Here is a 19,776-nt window from a genome sequence, read left to right as displayed (position 1 = left end):
CCAGGAAGAATGCGACCTCCAGGCTTTTTGGCAAGCGCGAGCAGAGCCCTGAAGCATCAGGTTTCCTGTCTCTCAACGTCCTGAGCCAACTTCGAGTCCCACAGGAGAGACACCATCCTCGGGGAACCCCAGTGACCCCCTCCTCAGGGAGATTTATGCTCACCCACGCGCTGATTCCCCCGGATATGGTGGACTCCGAGATCCTCGACGCAAACATTATAGAGGCTCCGGACTCCCCCACAGGACTCCTAGGAATTCGCCAGCCCCTCCGCACAAGATAGGGGGTTGCCTCTCCCTCTACTGGAGAGCATGGGAAGAGGCCGGGGCGGAAGACTGGACCTACTAAGTCATTAAGACGGGCTATTGTCTTCCCTTTTCCACTGTCCCAAACCTCTCCCTCTATCCCATCCAAGTCAGCAGCTTCCACCCGGACTCGGCTCGCGGGCGGGCCCTAGCGGAGGAATCCTCCGTTCTGCTCCAGACAGGAACTTTAGTGGAAGTCTCGACTCCGGACCCAGGGTTCTTCTCACGGCTATTCCTAGTAGAAAAGACAACAGGGGTGTGGAGACCAGTCATCTATTTGTCTCCACTCAACAAGTTCCTTTTCCCTGACGAAGTTCCGAATGGCCACCCCAGAGTCCGTAAGGGCGTCTATCAGGGAAGGGAACTTCATGGTGTCGCTGGACCTCCAAGATGCATTCCGCCCAGCTATGCCAAGAACACCTGAGAATGGTCCTAACCTTTGTCCTGAAATTGGGCACAGTAGTCAACCCGGAAAAGTCAGATTTCTTACCAGAACAGAGAGTCACGTACCTGGGTATGGTCCTGGACTCCTCCCTAATGGAATCCTTCCCAGTAGGAAAGGGGATCCCGAATCTCGCATCTCTAGTTGCACAGGCACTATCGACCAGGTTCCTGACGGCTACACAATGCCAAATCCTCCTGGGCCATATGGCCTCCATAGAGAAATTAATCCCCTGGAGTAGACAAAGAATGCGACCGCTACAGCGGCTCCTCAAGTCTCAGTGGGCCCCGCAAGAGGGAGAACCCCTACAACACATCTCCCTCACCGAAGAAGTCAAGGATTCTCTTCTCTGGTGGAAGGCCCATGCAACCTTCTCATGGGGATGCCCCTCGGCCCATCTCCCCCCGAAGTCCTCCTGTTCTCCGATGCCTCCAAGGAGGGCTGGGGAGCCCACCTCAACGACGATCACATCAGCGGTTCCTGGTCCACAGTCGAGCGGACAGCCCATATCAATTGGCTTGAGTTGAAAGCAGTACTCCTGGCTCTCCGTCACTTCAAGGATCAAGTCTCAGGAAAAGTAGTGGGCATAATGTCGGACAATTCCTTGGTAGTAGCCTACCTAAACGAGCAAGGGGGGCACAGTCTCCCAGGAACTATGCCTTCTGATGATGGACATCCTCAACCTAGCCAAGAATCTCCAGGTGTCACTCAAAGCCCGTTACATCCCGGGGAAGAGGAGTGTCTGGGCGGACCACCTCGGCAGGAAGAATCAGATAATCAACACAGATGGTCCCTCTATCGAGAGGTAGCGAACTTCATCCTCAGCAAATGGGGCTCCCCTCTAGTGGACCTTTTTGCAATGAGATGGAATCACCAACTCCCAATATATTTCAGCCCTTTCCTGGATCCTCTGACAGCAGGAGAAAACGCTCTTCTGCAAAGTTGGGACAACCTGGACTCCTACGCTTTCCCACCATTCCCTTGCTCCAGAAGGTACTCCTCAGAGCAAGACACGCATCCTACCTTCGGATGACTTTGATCGCTCCTTGGTGGCCCGAAGCCCCATGGTTCCGGACGCCCTCTAGCTAGCAGTAGAAGAGCCTCTGGCCCTTCAGGGAAGACCAGATCTTCTGTATCCACCCATCAACGGGCCTTGGCACAAGAACCCTTCAGCACTCAATCTTCACGCGTTCAGACTATAGTCCAGATCCTCCTAAAGAAGGGTTTTCCCAGAGAAGTGGTGGAGGACATGTCCGCTCCTATTTGCTCTTCCTCAGCTAACCTTTATCAAGGGAAATGCGCCTTTGCAAAATGGTGCCACTCCAGGAAGTTAGTCCCAGTTCGAGCCACCATTCCTGAGATCGCCTCCTTCCACGTCCTCAGGAAGTCCAGGAAGATCTCCCTCTCGGCGGTATAAGCCATCCGGACCTACCTCAAGAGAACCGAACATCTTCGACCAGAATTAAAGTGGTTGTTCATCTCTACTAAAGGTAGCCCATCACTAAGAATTCCATTTCTTACTGGACAATGGAAGTCATCCGCAGAGCCTGCGACATGAACCACACAGATTGCCCATGACCTGAGGGCAGTAGGGACCTCCCTAGTCATCAGTAAGAATCGGTCAGTCAACCAGGTTCTTCAAGCAGGTATATGGAAGAGCCAGAATACGTTCACTTCCTTTTACCTCAAAGAAGTTATGCGGGAATCTTTAGGGAACTTATCTTTGGGCCCCATAGTGGCCGCCCAAGAAGTCCTGAAAATGATATACCCCTCCTCAAGAGCACACAGCCGACCCTGACAACTCATCCAGGTTCTGGCTCGGCAACTGCAGGGATAACTTTCTAAAATCCTTCTCATACTCTTACATTCCCTTACCTCACCCGCGGGCTCTCAAGCATTCCAAGGGAATCAATTCAAGCCCTTCAGTGGTACAAAAGTGATTATAACCTTTCTGTCTCCACTCCAGGGAACAGAAAGGGGTGCACTTCAAAGTGAGGGGAATGTATAGGGGTCTGGTCAACATAGTCTTAGCACACTAGATTTTCCTTACAGCGGTTTCCCAGGCTAGATAACAACTTCCTTCCCTCCTAAGTCCGAGTCTCCTAGTGTAATTTTCGCAGGAAAATTAATTTTTCCCTGATACAAACCTGAGGTACTCCTTACCTTTAATGGCCCTCCTCAACCACCCCTCTAAACAGTTCCTTCTCCTTGCCTGACAACCTTGTGCTTAAATCATACCTGGCTCAGAGAATGGTTATAGTGTGCGAGACTTGTGGTGGAGGGCAAGGGCCCCCCCCCTTGCCCCAATGGGGCCCCTTACTGAGGATAAGTGTTGCCCAGACCCAGAGTGAGGATTTTAATTTCGCAGTAGAAATATTCGCGCTACGCGAGAGTATCCTAGTGTAAGGAGTACCTCAGGTTTGTATCAGGGAAAAATTAATTTTCCTGCGAAAATTACATTTTTTCACTTCATTAATTCTGATGTATTTTGGTTTATGTTTTTTTTTCAAGTTCACTGATTTCAATATCTAATAAGTTTCACTGAAGTTGCCATTTCAGCAGAGTGAAAAACTTGAACAGATTACCAATTTTTTTTAATGAAAGTAGCAGTTGCCGACAAGACTGACGAGTTAAATACCATATGAGGATGGAGCCTTTATTTGTACGACTTTTCGCTTATTACAGCCTTTTCAAGTACAAGTTGCTATACATATGCTTGAGATTAAATAAGGGGAAAGGAGGGAATGAGGAGAGAAAAGAAGTAGGGGGGAAGGGAGAGGAGGAGGAGGGGGATTGAACACTTGGAAAGGTTGAGAATGCTGGCCCAAACGTCCGTGGGCAAAATGTTCAAAAAAGGGTGGATTGAATATTTAAAAAAATTTTTGCTGGCCATGGGTATTAGGGGAATTATGTGGGACGAGATGTTGAACATGCCCCTATTTTGTTCAATAGTGTTTGTTCCTTGAATGATCGCTGCTTCTAAACACTTCCTGCGGATTTTGTCTGGTTCTCGTATCAGCAGCTCTGCATTCTTCCAGTCCATAAGATGGTTTTCCTTGTTTCTATGTGTCACACATGCATTGGTGGTGACATCATGCCTGACGTCGTAATGGTGTTCACGTATTCGTGTATTCAGGTCGCGTGACGTTTCTCCGATGTAAACTTTATCACATCCTGAACACGGAATACGATAAACACCAGCTTTGGTGCCCAGTGTTTGGTTGTTGTGTATTTTCGTCTTCGTGATGTCTTTTATTGTCCTGCTTGTCTGGCACACTACTTCCAAATTGGTGGTTCTTAAAATATGTGTCAGGTTGGTGGCAACGTTGCTGGTTGGCAACACGAGACGTCTTGTTGTGTAGCAGGACGGCACCAAAGCCGGTGTTTATCGTATTCCGTATGGGGTTACCATATCTAGAAGGAATTTCACATGTTTTGCTACGTACCGTGTATTTCATGTCCCCATTGTTTACTGGTAGTAACTAGTAAGTAAATATTTTGATTTCTGAACCTAACGAAAAGGTAAGAGTTCTTCCTAGCCTTTCTTGTCATGTCTGGATTTCAACCTAACAAGATTATTACTTGTGTATAGGTCGACCCTTAGGTTTTGGCCTAAAATAAATTCCTTAAGATTTCGACCTATAGACGAGTATATACGGTAATAAAACTATTTCAATGAGTGTTTTAAATTTTCAATTTGCTCATTTCAGTTGGGGGGGGCTAATGGGGGGGGCTGGCCACTTTTTTGGGGCGGCTAAAGCCCCCCCAAGCCCCCCCCAGGCGCCGCCACTGGATGAGAGGGAGGGAGAAGGGTGGAGGGGTGGAATATGTAGGGGATGAAATAGGTGGGAGTGGTTTCTATGCCTTTTTCTTTTTGGCTACCCCCCGTGTAAGGGGGAAAAAAGCCTTTGGTATATGTATGTATATATGTATCTTCACTCATTCTTTCCATGTGTCCAAAACATCCCAATACTCTTTCATCAACCTTATCTCCCATCTCCTTTTCCACCCCCACTCTCCTCCTCACCTCCTTGTTTCTCACTCTATCCAGCCTAGTATCCCCCATTATACTTCTCAGACACCTCATCTCAAACACATTTAAACTCTTTCTCTCTTCCTCTTTTATGTTCCATGTTTCTGCCCCTATACAGTGCTGTCGGCATAATCAGCCCTTCATACAATCTCCTCTCGACATCCATTCCCAAATGTCTATTTCTCATTACACTTTTTAATCCACCAAGGCATTTACTTGCTTCTCTCAATCTACATTCTATCTCCACCTCCACTCCTCCCTTTCATGCCACATTTGCCCCCAAGTATTACTTCTAAAGCTATCCACTTCCTCCAGCCCCTCTCCCTTAATACTCACATCCAATTTGCTGCCATCCTCTCCCCTTGTACATCTCATCACCTTACTTTTACCCACATTCATCTTCAACTTCTTTTGCACATCTTCCCAAACTCCATCACTAACTTCTTAATCCCTCCTCTGATCCTACTAAAAGTGTATTGTCGTCAGCAAACAACAACTGTCTTATCTCCCATTTTTCTCTATTTTCTTTAACCATCTCCAATCCCCGGCCCATTACTCTTGCATTTACCTCTTGCACCACCCTATCCATGTATGCATGTTCATCCATGTTTGAAAAAATAAATAAGAAAAAATAAAATAAATAAAATGAGAACATAAATAAAAACTAAAATTGAAATAAATCAAATAGGTGAATGAAATACTCATATGTACTAAAAGGCCCTTTTCCTCTTACAAGGGAGGTGCCAGCCAAAGTATGCACCCATCCTTCACACATCTAACACCCACACACATTTCTTTACCTTTTTATCTTTTTGCTGGTCTTTCTTTACTCATTCTTTCTGTATGCCAACACCATCCCAGCATTTTTTCATCAACCCTGTCTGTTAGCTCTCTGCTTCACCTCCTAATTTCTAACTCTATCTATCCTTGTAATCCCACCATAGTTCTTAAATCTAACATAATCTAATCTCAAACATCTTTTTACTCCTTTCTGCCTTTCTTAAACTCTGCCCCCTTGTACAATCTTCTCTTTGCATTCATCCTAATATCTATTATGACATTTTTCATCCCTCAAACATTTACTTGCTTCCCTTAATCAACAATTTACCTCCACCTCCATTCTTCCATTCCCTGCTACATGTGCCCCTGAATACTAAAATATCTATTTCCTCTAGTCTCTCTCCTTTAACCCCTTCATTACGATGACGCCTACGTAGGCGTCATGAGGAGCAAGTGGGTACGCGTGGATGCCGATGTCAGCGTCTTGATTATATTTATTGTAGTTGTACCTGCGTGTGAGTAAATTTTGACGCAGCCCGAAGGGATTTTCTCCCCGTCCTCGCCTTATATGCAAAGGGGGACGGAGAGGGGGGGTCGCCGATTAAATGAAGCGGCCTTGCTGTGGATGTACTGTGTCTTGCGACACTGCTTCTGACCCAGGGCGGTGGGCAGGGTGCAGGGATGACCCGTCATCCAGGAGGTGCTCAGATGAGAGGAAGGGTGGGAGGGGTGTGGAGTGTATTTAGGGATGAAATGGGTGGGAGTGTTTTTATGCCTTTCCCTTTTTGGCTACCTCCCTTGGAAGGGGGAAAAAGCCTTGGTATATGTATGTATGTATGTACCTGCGTGACCCCCCATACACTGTAAACTGGCTTCATCGTATTTTCTATGGTTATCAAAATTCACGGGTGAATGAGAGAACGAGCAATACAGTGGTGACTTTATTTTTTATAATGCGAGTATTACGATGCAACATTGCACGTCTGGCAGCTAATGCTGCCTGCGAGATTTTGGCCCTGAGTGAAGGGGTTAAAGGGTTTATTACACTGGGCTTCTGTGGGCTTCTCCAGTACAAGCAGTTGAGAGTTCATTTGAGTCGAAACTACTTTGGTTACTATATATATATATATATATATATATATATATATATATATATATATATACATATTTTTTTCTATTCAAATCTACAAATACCAAATTATCTTTTCGTCATTAGTAAAGGTGAATGATAAATAGATTGTAAACCTATACAAATGTTAGACACACTGTTAAAATGTTTTTAGAGAAGTCTAGATTTCTCCAAGAGAACTTATATTCTAGTTACTCAGATGGAGGTTGGACGTTGGACATGGGAGGAAAATTAGCCCTGTCTGATAACCCCTTAACCCCTTCGATATGATGATGCCTATGTAAGCGTCATGAGGAGCAAGTGGGTACGCAAGGATGCCGATGTTGGCATCTTGATTATATATGTTGTAGTTGTACCTGTGTGACCCCCATACTCTGTAAACTGGGTTCATCATATTTTCTATGGTTATCAAAATTCATGGGTGAAAGAGAACGAGCAATACAGCGGTGACTTTATTTTTTATAATGTGAGTACAGTATTATGATGCAACATCGTACGTCTGGCAGCTAATGCTGCCCGCGAGATTTTGGCCCAGAGTGAAGGGGTTAAAACTTACCTCCTACTCATTTCTACCCTCTCCCTTTGTACATCTTGTTACCTTACTTCTGTCTACATCTACTTTCACTTTTTCCTTTCACCTACCCTCCAAAACTCTGCCACCAGCTGCCTGTGATCCCTCCTCTGACTTGGTCACAAATTAAAGAAAAAATAAAAAGAATGAAAGAAGGAAAAATAATACAATAAAATAAATGGGTCAGTGGCTGCCATATCAAAAGAAACAGTACCACTTACAGTTTGGTATTTTGTCAACAATAAACAATGTTTCTATCCTGATGGACAATATCACATCAAAGAACTTGTAAAGGCCATCCTTAACCCCTTCACTCCGGGCCAAAATCTCGTGGGCAGCATTAGCTGCCCGACATGCAATGTTGCGTCACACTACTCGCATTATAAAAAATAAAGTTACCGCTATATTGTTCGTTCTCTTTCACCCGTGAATTTTGAAAACCATAGAAAATATGATATAAGCCAGTTTACAGAGTATGGGGGTCACGCAGGTACAACTGCAGTATATATAATCCTTGCGTACCCACTTGCTCCTCATGACGCCTACGTAGGCGTCATCGTATTGAAGGGGTTAAGAAGAGCAGCAAACTGGAAGAAAAGTAGTAATCATTGCACCGATTTTCAATGACTGAAAACCTGCAGCAGTAACTGCATCCCATAGATGGCAGAGTAGACACCATTTGAAGATAAAGCCTTTCTTGAATGTTCAATGTTTTGCTAGGAATTTTTTTTTGGATTGTTGTCTGTGTTGTATTGGTGTGGGACAGTTTCTAGGTCACCATCTAGATGTAGGGCAGTTGCCAGTTGTCAGCTCTCCATATGTGAAAAAAAATGGAAGATATACAGCTGAAGTTGATAGAGATTTATTTATTTATTTTTTTGGTTATTTACATTATTATAGTTTTTATCTATTAATTTATTATTATTATGACTCCGTTATGCTGTCCCCCAACCCCTTGTTGCTGTCCTGTACCATTTCTCTGAGTATTCTCTTTCTGATTGGGGGAATTCCCTGTGGTGGGGGAAAAGAATACTGCCACCAAGTTTTCCCACTTGGATCGTAAGAGGCGAGAAGAAAGGGACGGGGAGAGGGACTAGGCATCCTTCTCCCTGTAGCCCCAAGGGGCAATTACCTAAAATGAAAAGAAAAGGCATAAGGGGTGCTGGCGGGCCTCGGGCCAGCACCCTAAGGTTTGGGTCTTTTAATGTGCGTGGATGTGGTACAGATGAGAGTAAAAGGGAAGAGATAGGTAGTATGTTTGTGAGAAGAAAGTTGGATGTGTTGGCTTTGAGTGAAACTAAGTTGAAAGGGAAGGGTGAGTGTATGTTTGGGAGTGTAAATGGGAGGTTATCAGGAGTGAAGAGAGGGCGAGGGAGGGAAGGGGTGGCTATTCTAGTAAGTGAGGAGATAGGTAAAGGGGTAGTGGAGTGGAAAGAGGTTTCCTCAAGGATAATGTGGATGAAGGTGAAACTGGGAAAGGAGATGTGGGTCTTTGTAAGTGCATATGGGCCGGGCAGTGAGAAGAGTATAGAAGAAAGGGAGGCCTTTTGGATAGATTTAAATGAGTGCATAGAGGGTTTAGGAAGAAATGTCAATGTAATAGTACTGGGAGACCTTAATGCTAGAGTGGGAAATGGTCCAATCGATGGAGTGGTTGGGAAGTGTGGAGTTCCAGGAAAGAATCGTAGTGGAGAGTTGATGGTGGAAATGTGTCTAGAAAGAGAGCTGATGATAGCAAATACAGTGTTTCGGAAGAAAGTCAAGCATAAGTACACATGGGAGAGGGTGGTGGAGGGAAGGGTGGTAGATAGAGCGCTAATGGATTATGTAGTGGTAAATAGGATTATGATAGGAAGAGTTAAGGATGTACATGTGCTAAGGGGAGAGGGTGGGGGAATATCAGATCATTTTTTGGTGGAAGGTAAGTTGAGAGTGGAGGATAGATGGAGAAGGAGGAAAGGGACAAAAGGTAGGGAGGTTCTTAGAGTGAACTCCTTGAATGAAAAGGAAAAGGAGAAGGAGTACGAAAAGAAGCTGAAGGAGGAGTGGGAGGGAGTTAAGGATAGAGCAGAGATGGGTGTGGAGGAGGAATGGGGATGGTTCAAGGAGGGAGTCTTAAAGTGTGCAAGGATGGTGTGTGGAACAAGAAGGACAGGGGGAAATAGAAGAAAGGGTAGTGAATGGTGGGATGAGGAAACAAAGAAGGTTGTAGAAGAGAAGAAGCGAGCATTCACAGATTGGTTACAAAAGAGGACAGGGGAGTCATATGAGACGTACAAAGAAAAGAAAAGAGAAGTAAAGCAAAAGGTAAAGGAGGCAAAGAGGAGAGCAGATGTGAAATGGGGTAGGAGTATGACAGAAAATTTTGAAAGTAATAAAAAGATGTTTTGGAAAGAAATTAAGAGAGGAAGAGGAGGTGAATCAAGTAGGGAAGAAAAGGTAAAAGGTACAGATGGAGAGTTGATAATGGAAGAGATGGCAGTGAGGGGAAGATGGGCAGAATATTTTAGGGAGTTGCTAAATGTGAAGGAGGATAGGGAGGGAAAGATAGCTGCAGTGGGAAATACGAAGAAAATGAGAGTGATGAGTGAGGAGAATGGAGGAGAAATAAGGAAGGATGAGGTGAAGGCAGTTGTAAAGATGATGAAAGCAGGTAAGGCACCTGGTCTGGATGGATGTCATGCAGAATGTCTGAAAAAGGGAGGTTCAGTGATGGTGGACTGGTTGGTGAGATTATTTAATGTTTGCTGGAGAGAGGGTAGAGTACCGGAGGACTGGAGTAGTGCCTGTATAGTTCCTCTTTACAAGGGAAAAGGGGACAAGTGTGAATGTAGTAATTTCAGAGGGATTAGCCTGTTGAGTGTAGTAGGGAAGGCTTATGGGAGAATCTTAATTGAGAGGATTAGGAGAGGAACAGAAGGAGTAATTGGTGAGGAACAGTGTGGATTTAGGACGGGTAGAGGTTGTGTAGATCAGATCTTTGTGGTAAGACAGATATGTGAGAAAGCTATAGGAAAGGGGAAGGATGTTTTTTGGGCTTTTATGGATCTGGAAAAGCTTATGATAGGGTAGACAGAAAGGCACTGTGGGAGGTTATGCAGATTTATGGGATAGGAGGAAAGCTTTTGGGAGCTGTCAAGAGTTTTTATGTGAGTAGTAGAGCATGTGTTAGGATTGGAAATGGAGAGAGTGAGTGGTTTGAAGTAAAGGTGGGACTTCGTCAAGGATGTGTTATGTCGCCCTGGCTGTTCAACTTATACATGGATGGGGTGGTGCGAGAGGTGAATGCTAGGGTAGTGAGTCAGGGATTGGAGATGGTTAAAGAAAATGGAGAAAAGTGGGAGGTGAGCCAGCTGTTGTTTGCAGACGACACTGCGCTTGTGGCAGGGTCAGAGGAGGGATTGAGGAAGCTGGTGGCAGAGTTTGGGAGAGTATGTGATAGAAGAAAGCTAAAGATAAATGTGGGTAAAAGTAAGGTGATGAGATGTACAAGGGGTGAAAGTGGCAGTAGACTGGAAGTGAACATTAAGGGAGAGCGACTGGAGGAAGTGGATAGTTTTAGATACTTGGGTGCAAGTGTAGCAGGAAAAGGTGGAGTGAAGGTGGAGGTAGAATGTAGATTGAGAGAAGCGAGTAAATGCCTTGGTGGTTTAAAGAGTGTAATGAGAAATAGACATTTGGGAATGGATGCGAAGAGGAGACTGTATGAAGGAGTGATTGTGCCAACAGCATTGTATGGGGCAGAAACGTGGAACATAAGAGAAGAAGAGAGAAGGAGTTTGAATGTGTTTGAGATGAGGTGTCTGAGAAGTATGGTGGGGGTTACTAGGCTAGATAGAGTGAGAAATGAGGAGGTGAGGAGGAGAACAGGGGTGAAAAAGGATTTGGGAGATAGGGTTGATGAAAGAATATTAGGATGGTTTGGACACATGGAAAGAATGAGTGAAGAAAGACTAGTAAAAGAGGTATGGAAGGCAGATGTGGAGGGAGTGAACATGAGGGGACGTCCTAGGATGAGGTGGATGGATGGGGTGAAGGGGGCTTTGGGGAAGAGGGGAATGTCTGTTGAGGAAGGAAGGGAGAGGACGGAAGACAGAGGTGAGTGGAGAATGGTTGTATATGGATGATGTTTTGACTGCATGAGGAGGAATGGGCGGGGGGGTGGGGGGTGGGGTAGTATGTATGTGTGAGTAAATTTTGACGCAGCCCGAAGGGATTTCTCCCCGTCCTCTCCTTATATGCAAAGGGGGACGGAGAGGGGGGGTCGCCGATTAAATGAAGCGGCCTTGGTGTGGATGTACTGTGTCTTGCGACACTGCTTCTGACCCAGGGCGGTGGGCAGGGTGCAGGGATGACCCGTCATCCAGGAGGTGCTCAGATGAGAGGAAGGGTGGGAGGGGTGTGGAGTGTATTTAGGGATGAAATGGGTGGGAGTGTTTTTATGCCTTTCCCTTTTTGGCTACCTCCCTTGAAAGGGGGAAAAAGCCTTGGTATATGTATGTATGTATGATGACTTTTTTTTGCATCCGACCTAGATATGGACCAAAAGGTCTCCTGTCGGCATGCTCTGCCTTTGTAATCCTTTGATTTTGGGCCCAGTCCAGAGACCAACCTCCTGACTGAGGTGAGGAAGCCGAGTTTTACAAATGGGCAAAATGATGCTTCTGACCCAGGGCAGTGGACAAGGTGCAGGGATGACCCGTCATCCAGGAGGTGCTAAGATAAGAGGGTGGAGGTGTGTGGAGTGTATTCAGGGATGGAATGGGTGGGAATGATTTTATGCCTTTTCCTTTTTGACTACCTCCCTTGTAAGGGGGAAAAAGCCTTGGTATATGTATGTATGTAAAATGATGCTCTGTTGTTCATCATGCAAGACCACCGCAATCTTTCTTTGGTCCCACAGGGGTGGGAGGGTGGAACCCACCTCCTCATAAATGTGTATGACAATGGCCTACCATCACTTACCTGAGCTGGGTTCTTCTGGGTGCAAATCCTAGTTAAATTCCATATCTGCTCCAGAAGCTCTAGCATACACTGCAGCATCTGTTTTCCTTCAGCAGTTAACATCGTCCCTGATGACAATAGAAGGTATTAGTTATTCATTCTTTCCACAAAGATACTATTTTTTTTTTTATCTGAGCAGCTGTCACCTACAAAGAACAAGAAGAGGTAAATACATTAAAACAACATAGAAAACAGACCAACATTTCTCCCAAGAGAGATCTATGGGAGGACTTGGGTTATTTGTTATTTACATTATTATAGTTTATATTTATTAATTTATTATTATGATTTTTTTCGCATCCGACCTAGATATGGACCAAAAGGTCTCCTGTCGGCATGCTCCGCCTTTGTAATCCTTAAAGGCTGTTGTTGGCTGCTATGGGGGCTGAGTTTCCACCCAGTAAAATTAAAAGCAATAATCATTACTATTTAGTTCTCTCATGGAGCAAGTTGAGTTGTCACATTAGTCAGCTCCTTGTTACTCACATGTTTCCTCTGCTTGTGCAATACTATTAATATACATATATATATATTTATATATATATATATATATATACATACATACATGTACCAAAGGCTTTTTCCCCCTACACGGGGGGTAGCCAAAAAGAAAAAGGCATAGAAACCACTCCCACCCCTTCCATTTCCTATATATTCCACTCCCCTCCACCCTCCCTCTTATCTTGGCACCTCCTGGATGACGGGTCATCCCTGCAAAAAGATCACAAAACCACATGATCCAATAAATTGCTGAATAACCACAAAGAAAACCGGAAAAGAAACTAAAATCCCCAAACGCTTTCATGATATTTCACATCTTCAGGGGTAATATGTATTCCCCTGAAAAAAGAAATGCTCACCTTGAGTGATTTCTGCCCACATGGCAAAGAGAAGAGGCACAAGAGAGGAACAAAAATTTTGCAGTTCATCCTCATCCTTTAAAATCTTCACATCACCTACATTGTTCACCAGTTGATCACTCCACTGTACTTGAGCCAAGCTTCCCCTCAGTATTGTCTGTAGAAAATTCAACTTTGTATTAGAGATAAAAAGAGAAAATGGGTGAGAAGCTATCATCTACGGGGAGCTAAGAATGAAGGGATTTTATATATATATATATATATATATATATATATATATATATATATATATACAGGTAAACGTCGACTTACGATGGCCGCGACTTACGATTGTTCGACTTTACGATGACGACGACGACGACGATACGATATATTTAACCCCTTCCATACGGTGCCGCACACGTAGGCGTCATGAGGAGCAAGTGGATTCGCGACGCTGCCATATCGGCGTCTTGATTATATTTATTGTAGTCGCCCCTGTGTTTTTACATTCTCTCAAATGTGCCCTAAATCCCATTCTCTGTGGTTTTCAAAATTCGCGGGTGAAAGAGAGAACGATCGATATAAGCGGTGACTATATTTTATGATGCGAGTATTATTACGTCACGTCGTACGGCTGGCATTGGCTGCTGCCCGCGAGATTTAAGTCCCGTACTGAAAATACATATTATAGTGTTTGAATATGGTAAAAAGGATAAAAATAATTAAATAAACTACTGTACATGTTTAATAGGCTATATTCAGTATCTCTGGTGGTTAATATACAGGTAGGCTAGGTACAGTGACCACGGAACAGAGTGGGGATCGACTTACGATAAGATCGTCTTACGATGGCTCTATCGAAACCTAATGCCATCGTAAGTCGACGTTTACCTGTATATATATATAGATATAGGTGTGGGATGGGTGTAGGCTTTGACTTTCTTACCCTCCCTGAGGAGAAAGGAAATAAAGAAGACTCAACAAATTATAGACCAGTTTCCCTTACAAGCACAGTAGCTAAAATCTGTGAAAAAAGTTATAAAACGTAGATGGATAAAACATCTGGAGGATAACAATATACTGAATCTGAGACAATTTGGATTTAGACAGGAAAGATCATGTACAGGTTGACATTAAAAAATCCAGCAACCTCGGGATCTGAAGACTGCTGGATTTTTTAAAATGCCGGATTTTTGAAGTTCATAATTTTGTATGGTGTACCCCGTATATATTTAAAGAAAATTACCACTTGTACAGTACTTTAATGGAAAAAATAAACACTAAGTGAACAGCAAATGAAATTTTATTATTCACGAACTAAATAAAATACAGTAAAGATAGTTATACAGAATTTTAATTCAATTTTAATAAAATATATAAAACTGATCCTCCGAAGAATTTTAATTAAACTAAATAAAATACTCCGTACTGTACTTCTTAGGAAAGAAGCTAAATAGCAGATGGGCTTTTTACACATAATGTCGTAAGTTTCACAAATGGTTCGCACAGACACATTGTTACCAATTTTTTTTTTTATATTTCCATTTTCTCTGCGATTGATAACGCATGATGTTTGCATTTTATGCCACCTTTCTTCTTTGTTGATTCCATATTGGGGCTATACAACAACAAATAAATGCTATAATGAGGAGAATAATGAGAAAAATGAGCAGGATTACTTGTAAGCAGGTGGAAGCATGAACCAACAGCTGATTCTGGCGTAAGCAGCAGCTCCAGAAAACAGTGGCGCACCAACGCAGGAAATATGAAAATGCGCTCCCGAAATCTGTCCCGGATTTCTGAAGGTTCCGGATTTATGGTTGCCGGATTTTTGAATGTCAACCTGTACCACTAATTTGATCTGCTTTTACTCAACACTACTAGATATAATACAAGAAAGGGATGGATGGGCTAACTGCACTTTCCTAGATCTACAAAAAACTTTTGATAAAGTTCCTCATGAAAAATACTAAGAAAACTGGAAACCATGGGAGGGATACAAGGTAAACTATTGAAATGAATGGAGGACTTTTTGCATAGAAGAAAAACGAGGAGGGTGCTCAGAGATAGGACTTCTACTTGGGAGGAGATAATTAGTGGAGTCCTACAGGGATCAGTGCTGGCTCCAATAATGTTTACCATTTATGTGAATGACATGGACGAGGGAGTGGAATGTTACATGAGCTTCTTTGCAGATGATGCAAAAATGTTAAAGAAAGTGAGTATTGAAATGGACTGTGACTCATTACAGAGATCTGAACAGGATTTGGGAATGGAGTCAGAAGTGGGAAGTGAAATTCAACATCAAAAAATGTAGCATAATGGAGTTTGGAAAAAGTAAAAAAAGGATATCAGGATGATACAAAATTGGAGAAAAAGAAGTAAAGAAAGAGGGATCTGAAAAAGACTTGGGAGTGATCATCACAAATGATATCTCCCCTGACAAACATATAAACAAAATTGTCAGCAAAACCTATAATTTACTAAGATATAAAAGTGGCTTTTACCTACTTGGATGAAGAAATGGTAAAGAAAATACTAGTTACATTGATAAGGCCTAAATTGGAGTATGCAGCGACACTATGGTCACCCAGTACAAAAAAGAATATAAGGAAAATTGAGAGAATCCAGAGAGCAGCTACAAAGATGACACCAGAATTAACAAAACTCTCATATGAAGAAAGATTGTTAAAACTGGAGTTGTCAACTCTGGAACAGAGAAGAGAAAGAGGTGACTTGTTGACCATCTACAGAATTATGAAAGGCATGGAAGTCCTTGGTAGAGCAGACTTACTAAATTGGGATAGGAGAAACATATGAGGACATGGAAAGAAGCTTAAAAAGGACAATTATAGAAGAAACATGAAAAAGAACAGCTCTCCCCAGTGGCTGATGTATGGAACACATTAGACAAAAGAACAGTGTGTGCAAAAGGAATATAAGAATTTAAGAGCAAACTAGATATGGAGAGATACAAAGACGGGACACCACAAATTTAGCTCCCCTTCCCATGAAATACAACTAGGTAAATACATTCAAACTCCTCCTCTCTTCCTCTCGTGTTTCATGTTTCTGCCCCATACAGTGCTGTTGGCACAATCACTCCTTCATACAATCTCCTCTTAGCATCCATTCCCAAATGTCTATTTCTCATGACACTTTTTAATCCCCCAAGGCATTTACTTGCTTCTCTCAATCTACATTCTACCTCCATCTCCACTCCTTTCCTGCCACATTTGCACCCAAATATCTAAAACTATCCACTTCCTCTCTCTCCCTTAATACTCACCTCCAGTCTGCTGCCATTTTCTCCCCTTGTATATTCATCACCTTATTTTTATCCACATTTACTTTCAACTTCCTTCTTTGGCACACCTTCCCAAGCTCTGTCACTAACTTCCCCAATCCCTCCTTTGATCCTGCCACAAGTGCAGTGTCATCAACAAACAACAACAGGACCATCTCCCATTTTTCTCCATCTTTAACTATCTTCAGTCCCTGACCCACTACCCCTGCACCTACAATTCATAGAAAGAAACAGAGTGAGTGTATGTAAGTGGTGCACAGTGTGGGGGAACTAGACAGACTCACCTGCCATGGAGAAATGGGTTCAGCAGTTTCACATTTGTCCTCTTCAGCCAATATAACCCTGAGGAAGTTCCCCATCTCCTGCAAAAGCTTCAGCCTCCATTTTGTACTGGAAAGTTTATTTTCAGGGCTGACCATAATTAAACTGGAAAAGTCAACCTTTTTTACTTTTGGGACGGAAGTTTGTGGATTGTTGACCTATAATAAAAAGCAGGAAGAGAGTGATTAATATATATCATAAAACTTAAGACCATTTGAATGTTGTACAATTTGAAAAATATGAATTACATACATACATATACCAAGGGCTTTTTCCCCCTTACAAGGGAGGTAGCCAATGTCAAAGATATAAATCCACTCCCACCCATTTCATCCCCACATACTTCACTCCAATTCACCACCCCTCCCTTCCTTTTTTCTTGGCTCCTCCTGGAGCCTTGAATTATTAAAATAATATGACCTTTTTTCCAGCTCTTGACCTATCATGACATCCAGTATTTTCTAAGAAAAGATAAAAAATAGAGTACTTAACAGACAATGGTGCTCCCATATGAGGCGGGAAATAGTTTATATTTGTGTTGGTTTTGCTAATAAAGTCAAAGAGAATTAACAGTACCTGACATTATGTTTTAGTGGAAAAGGTCATGAGTGTGTATAACTATGAACATGTACACCTTTTACATATCATATATACAAAGGCTGATTAAATGAAGTTGCCTTGCTGTGGATGTATTATGTCCGGCTGCATTGTTTCGGACCCAGGGCAGTGGGTGGGATACAGGGAAGATCTGTCATCCATGAGGAGCTAAGATGAGAGGGAGAAAAGGGTGGTGGATGGGAATTGAAATGTGTGGGAGTGGGTACATGCCTTTTGACTTGGCTACCTTCCTTGAAAGGGGAAAAAAGTCTTTGGTATATGAATAGATAGACATATAAATAACACGTCTTACACTGTCCCACACTCACCCTACACACACAACACAATATCTCATTCTACAGTGACCTGTGGCCCAATCCAATGGCCAATTTTACTTAAATGGGAGCATGGGTTTTCTATAAAGAAACCTGGGGCAATGAATTGAATGACTGTCTTCTGTTTATCTATCTATATACCAAGGGTTTCTCCCATATAAGGGAGGTAGCTAAGTCAAAGGCAGGCACCCACTCCCATCCACCACCCTTGTTTCCCTCATATCTTGGCTCCTTGTGGGTCATTCCTGTCTTCTGCCAAATGCTCAAGTCAGAGGCAATGCAGCAAGACACAGTACTTGTACACAGTATAATGACTGGTCTTCAAAATTAACATTATCTGCAGAATCCTTTCCTTTACAAAACTTCATGGATTTACTATCATCTCCTGAGGTAGTGTGTATGAGCAAAATTTTGATGCAGCCCGAAGGGATTTCTCCGCGTCTTCTCCTTTATATGGGGGGACGGAGAGGGGGGGTCGCCGATTTAATGAAGCGGCCTTGCTGTGGATGTGCTGTGTCTTGCGACACTGCTTCTGACCCAGGGCAGTGGACAAGGTGCAGGGATGACCCATCATCTAGGAGGTGCTAAGATGGGAGGGAGGGTGGAGGGGTGTGGAGTGTTTTCAGGGATGGAATGGGTGGGAATGATTTTATGCCTTTTCCTTTTTGGCTACCTCCCTAGTAAGGGGGAAAAAGCCTTGGTATATGTATGTATCACTTCAGCTAAACTACTGATCAAATAACAATTACCTTTTTTGAAATTAGACTGAGGAAATTCCCTAATAAAACATTGGCATGTTTGGCCACAAGTCCTGGTGCATGTGTGACCATGATGTTGACCAAATCAAGAGCATCTGCTTGCACATTTGTATTAATGTGTACCAGTGCACAGGACAGATGTGAGGCCAGAATGTGTAGGTGTGGCTCAATCTCACTGATGACCTGGAGTACAGAATTAAGATACTATTAGAAATGCATGGCATCAGACGTTAAAAATGATCAACATTATTCTTTGAGTGGAGATTAGTCACTGGTCATAAAAGAATACAGTGTGAATAGTCTATAGGGATTTCACATGTACATATATACTAAAGTATTCTATTTGTCTTAATACCAAAAGGTTTCTTCCCTCTTATAAGAGAGAATCTTAATTATATATACAGTAGAACCCCATTTATCCGGTATTCTGAACTGCAGCACACTCAAAACAACGGCAAAATTTTGACCAGCCAAAAATATGGTAAAAAAAACAACTAGTGACAGAAGAGGAGGTAGAAGAGTGGATTAACATGGATAAGGATGCACCACCAATAAAGATATAAAAAATGCTGTTCGTGATAGGGACCAAAGAAAGCTGAGCCTGAGAGTGATAATGAAGATTATACGAGCCACCTCTGAGCATTAAGGAGGGCTTAAACTCTCTAGAAAATGTCATCAAATTTGCCGAATGTCAGTTATATGTTACAGCACAGTGAGTACTCAACTTTTATCAAATGTGTATTCAGATTCAAGAGGCACAGAGGATCTCTACGAACCAGATGGACATTAGAAAACTCTTTGCCAAGGCTGTTGCACATTCACATGAGCCACAGCCAGGCCCTCCATGTGAGCCACAGCCAGCCTATCAATTTTGTCGGGTTTGAGCGTGAAAATGACTTACCTGAGGATGATCCACCCCCATGTAAAACACAACGAAAGAACTTTAGGCTTAGGGGGTCTAGTGTTGGTTAAAATAAGTATAAATTAATTCAAAGATAAACTACAAACATTTATTGTAATAAGAGAAAAATAAGTTCTAAAAAAGTACAGTTTAAGTTGACACAAAGTGCCGGGAATTATGTAAATAAACTGCCTCAACCTTAAACTTGCCATTAACTATAATGCCTTTAATAATATAGCCTACAATACCTTCTATAATAAATAATACAATATTCAAGCCTTCTACAATCTGGATTGATGAATATGAGTGTTTTTTTTAATGATTTTCATATTTCTTGTTTTCTTGTGTTTATAAGAGTATCTCTCAAAACAATGGCAAAACATTTTATCCAGCATCTTCTTTCCCCTGATATTGCTGGATAAATGGGGTTCTACTGTACATAGAATAATAACA

At 42.8% G+C, this 19,776-nt stretch overlaps 1 protein-coding gene across 6 annotated transcripts in view; it reads right to left on the bottom strand.

Annotated features, from left to right (window-relative positions):
* Positions 1-19,776, bottom strand: part of LOC143035315 (testis-expressed protein 10 homolog) — a 38,325-nt gene that overhangs the window by 10,997 nt on the left and 7,552 nt on the right. For all 6 annotated transcript variants that reach the window (XM_076202247.1, XM_076202252.1, XM_076202250.1 and 3 more), the window contains exons 4-7: positions 18,414-18,605; positions 16,696-16,890; positions 13,123-13,279; positions 12,224-12,330 (exon numbers count right to left, since the gene is read on the bottom strand). In XM_076202247.1, the coding sequence (XP_076058362.1) occupies positions 12,224-12,330; positions 13,123-13,279; positions 16,696-16,890; positions 18,414-18,605 (651 nt within the window). The remainder of the gene's footprint in view (positions 1-12,223; positions 12,331-13,122; positions 13,280-16,695; positions 16,891-18,413; positions 18,606-19,776) is intronic.

The sequence above is a fragment of the Oratosquilla oratoria genome, chromosome 18 (genome assembly GCF_046742065.1).
Source record: "Oratosquilla oratoria isolate Oo_2021 chromosome 18, ASM4674206v1, whole genome shotgun sequence".
NCBI lineage: Eukaryota > Metazoa > Arthropoda > Malacostraca > Stomatopoda > Squillidae > Oratosquilla > Oratosquilla oratoria.
This window is presented reverse-complemented; position numbering and strand designations above follow the sequence as displayed.